Source organism: Tyto alba, unplaced genomic scaffold (assembly GCF_018691265.1).
Source record: "Tyto alba isolate M040663 unplaced genomic scaffold, T.alba_DEE_v4.0 Super-Scaffold_20000042, whole genome shotgun sequence".
Taxonomy (NCBI): Eukaryota; Metazoa; Chordata; class Aves; order Strigiformes; family Tytonidae; genus Tyto; species Tyto alba.
The window spans coordinates 6,023,719-6,027,244 of NW_024881293.1; the positions used below are offsets into that span (position 1 = coordinate 6,023,719).

Sequence of the window (3,526 nt, forward strand, 5' to 3'; positions counted from 1 at the left end):
AAGATGGCAAATGCCCACTGCCCAGTCAGTCCCAACAATAATATCTGTTTTCTGGTGAGTCAATGCAGAAGAGATGTAAAGAGAGCGGGACGAAAGCAGGGAACAGTGGCAGCTTTGAAAGTGGACAGGGATTTTCAGGGATTTTTAGCATGCAGGCTGGAAATGAATAGTGTTACTTGAGGAAGCTGTTCTAGGCTATGGCAAGTAAACTTGCTACACACAAATTTGCAACTGCTACTCTATGCTCATGAGAGATTTTAGAAAAATTACTGATCGTTTTTGTTCCTGGGATGTAACTACTACACTGGTAACAAAAAAAAAATAATTTTCCTCAAAATAAAGACTTACTCTTCGATACATGCTGTCGCGCAAGTGGCACACTGCAGCATCCACAAGGGTCACAAGATGGCAGGATTACACTGCCATTCAAAACACCCCCACAGCTCTGCCCTTGGGAATTCACATACAGCATTGGAACGAGTCCCCCCAGAGCTGCAGATTTCTGGTGTTCCCAACAGTTCACATAACTGTCTATAGCTAGTGGATACAAGCTAATTTTACAGTGGTTATCCCAGGTGGTCCTGTTCTAAAGATTCACTGTAGATTGCAGAAATCCATGCAGGACTCAGCATAGCCATGCATAGTGTGAGCCCACATCAAACCACAATCCCTGCTAGCTGGCCAGTACTATGAAGGAAAAGGAAAATATCCCTCAATAAAGGGATTTGAGCACAAAGCCCAAAGTGCTTTGAACTAAGATGAAATTAGAATTCAAATCAAACCAGTGTCTCCAATAACCTCTTTTGAGGGGAAGGGAAATGAGACCTTTCCTTTTGAATAGCTAAAGCTGTTTGGTTGTCTCAGCTTATACTCATGAAACCACAGTACACATGATCTTGTTCATGCAGGTAGGAAACCTACAGCAAACTAGGAACTTCGTAATGGGTTTCCTAATTTCCAAGCATATATCCTAAATACCTTTCTAATATCACCCTATAACCCTGAAAAACATCTCATTTTGCTGTATCTCAAAAAAAAAAAAAAAAGGTGCCGTGTGATCAACAATGGAAGAAAAGGGAGCTGATGAGACATCTGTTGCGTAACACCATTCTGAAGTGGGAAGGAAAACCTATTCAGCATCTGGGAAGGATACAGTATTTGACCATGGTGCAAGCAGCTGCTGGCTGCATGAGGGTAATGTACAACGCACATCACTCTGACATGTGGGTGGCTTTAAGAAGACTGGAACCAGTGAAAGTTTAGGCTCACATGGAACTGATACTTAAAGAAAGAAAAGAAAAAAGGCTAATTATGTCAAAGTCTCGCAGTATTAAAGAGACTCGAGGAGATGCAGCTGTATTTCTGAAAGCTGCTTCTGACAATGTGTCCAAACAGTTGCAATCAACTTCCAAGGGAGTAGAGTCGGGAGGGATAGTCCACCCCTTTCCAATCACACAGCAAGATCAACATTTTCTAAATATTTCCTCACAGATGTGTGCCTGACCTGCTCTAAAAAAAACCTCACCACTTTGTGATACCCTATCAGCTTTCTAAGCAATGAATATCCAAGCTGAATAAGAAACACAAAGAATAGTATCCATGGCTGGTACAGATGCAACTAGGTGCTGCAGACAGTTCTGAGTTTTGGTGTATTGTCATAGTCATTAAACTTCATATTCTATCTTTGACTGAGACATTTCCACTGAGTGGAAGTTATTGAATGTTTTTGCCATTTCCAAGATGCCTCTTTTCCACAGGACTCTGAGGAAAGACTGCTGATCCTGTTTCCAGAAGACCTGCTTTTCCTCTCTGTGGATAAGGACAGAACTTCAATCACATACAAGGTAACAGAGGAAATACTGCAAATGGTCAAATAAGTGAAGAACTAAAAGGAGCTGGAGATAGTGAGCAGCTCTCGGTGATGAAAATGTCTGAATAGCAAGGAGAAAAGTGAGGAGCCAAAGGAAAAGCACCTTTTTTCTCTTCTTTGAAGGGAAAACTCCCCCTAACTGGAATCCAGGCAAAGGAGAAATCTGCTGTGCCGGGGAGGTTACAATTTGAAATTACAGGTATGGAATTGAAAAAGAAAGATGAGAGCTATGAAACACAGGAGGTTCTGTCTGAACGTAGGGAAACAGTTTTTTACTGTGAGGATGACTCAGCATGGTGACAGGTTGCTCAAAGGGGTTGGGGAGTCTCCAACCTTGGAGATACACAAAAGCCATCTGGACATGACCTTGGGTAACCTGCTCAGGGTGGCCCTGCTTGAGCAGGGTTGGACCAGGTGACCTCCAGATGTCCCTTCCAACCTCAACCATTTTGAGGTTCTAATGAGAAACTGAGCAACACCAGTGCTCAGGCTTGCCTTGAGGATGGGTTATCTTCTGAAGTTGTCTTCCCACATGGTATAGTCCTTGTGACTTTCCTTGCTATAGGTGAATAAACTGTGTGTCATGGCAAACTTTGCACGCTTTTCCATCACCAAACTCTTCCCTGCTAATGTCTTGCAGGAAGCCTGACAGAACCAATCCTTATCACGTGTTCCACAGAAGAGGATTATGAAAAATGCCTCTTCTACCTACAGAAGGTATTTTTCAGAGAACTTTACTGCAGTAATATCTCATTTCAAGACTGGGATTTTCCCAGCCATATATCTAAAATGTGTCATCCACTCACCTGAGTAGGGAGTTGTCTTCAAGCCTGTTGGGCTCTGAGTATTTATTAATCAATATGTCTATTCTATAGTTGAGGGTGTCTGTGTTTATCTAGTGTGGAAATTCCTGGCAGAGTTAGGATATTCACATGCTGAAAATATGTTCCAGCCTTAGAAAATCCTTGATTCTCTGATTCTGCAGCCACCACCAATCATCCCTAAGAAAGCTCGGCGGCATCGGTAGGACATCAGCGTGCAGTGACAAGAAGGTATGTTGAATACGATCACAACAGAAAGTGAAGAAGCTACAAGAATGAGTAATAGACTGGAAATTGGAAACCAAGCTTCTTTCAGACTGAGAGGCTCTGCACGTGAGCTATTCTCCACTGGCTGCTGTTTTGAATGGACCATTGCAATCAATGTAGGATCTTGTGATTCAGACCTCAGCTGTACATATGCCTCAAGGAGAAATCTTTCTCAATTTTCTTACCATATTTATTGCCTGATTCTTATCAGAAAAAGAAACATCATAAAATACTGTACTGTGTAAATAATACAAATAAAACCCATTTACCTCAACTTACCCATGTGTAGAAAGCAGCATTCAGGTAACTGCTGGTTTGGAGTGTTGTTGCCTTCCTTTGAAACATCAGGCACAGTGCAGTTCTTGATGGTGAACAGTCCTTTCTCTATAGCTTTTCTTACCTGCTCAAATCAAGAAGAAATGTTAATCCTGGAAGTTTCCACAAACCAAACATTGTTTCCCCAAATACTCATTGCTGTCTTCTACCCTCCAAGAAGAACAACCCAAAAACCTCCATGTTGAAATAAATCTATTAATTTTGATGATTTCAAAATTTGGATTTTGAACAC

The 3,526-nt window shown here is 41.7% G+C and overlaps 1 protein-coding gene across 1 annotated transcript; it reads left to right on the top strand.

Moving 5' to 3' along the window:
• Positions 1–3,169, top strand: LOC116965295 (rho guanine nucleotide exchange factor 6-like). Its single transcript, XM_033007843.2, has 6 exons — positions 1–54; positions 1,048–1,194; positions 1,758–1,844; positions 1,994–2,069; positions 2,511–2,587; positions 2,856–3,169. Exons 1-6 carry the CDS (start codon positions 4–6, stop codon positions 2,895–2,897), a joined length of 480 nt encoding a protein of 159 aa, XP_032863734.1. The 5' UTR covers positions 1–3; the 3' UTR covers positions 2,898–3,169.
• Positions 3,170–3,526: the final 357 nt, after the last annotated feature.

Coding starts and splice junctions, on each gene's coding strand:
- LOC116965295 (XM_033007843.2), top strand. CDS start 4: ATGGCAAATGCCCACTGCCCAGTCAGTCCCAACAATAATATCTGTTTT. Junction 1,845..1,993: donor GAACTTCAATCACATACAAG/GTAACAGAGGAA, acceptor TCTTCTTTGAAG/GGAAAACTCCCCCTAACTGG. Junction 2,588..2,855: donor GCCTCTTCTACCTACAGAAG/GTATTTTTCAGA, acceptor CTGATTCTGCAG/CCACCACCAATCATCCCTAA.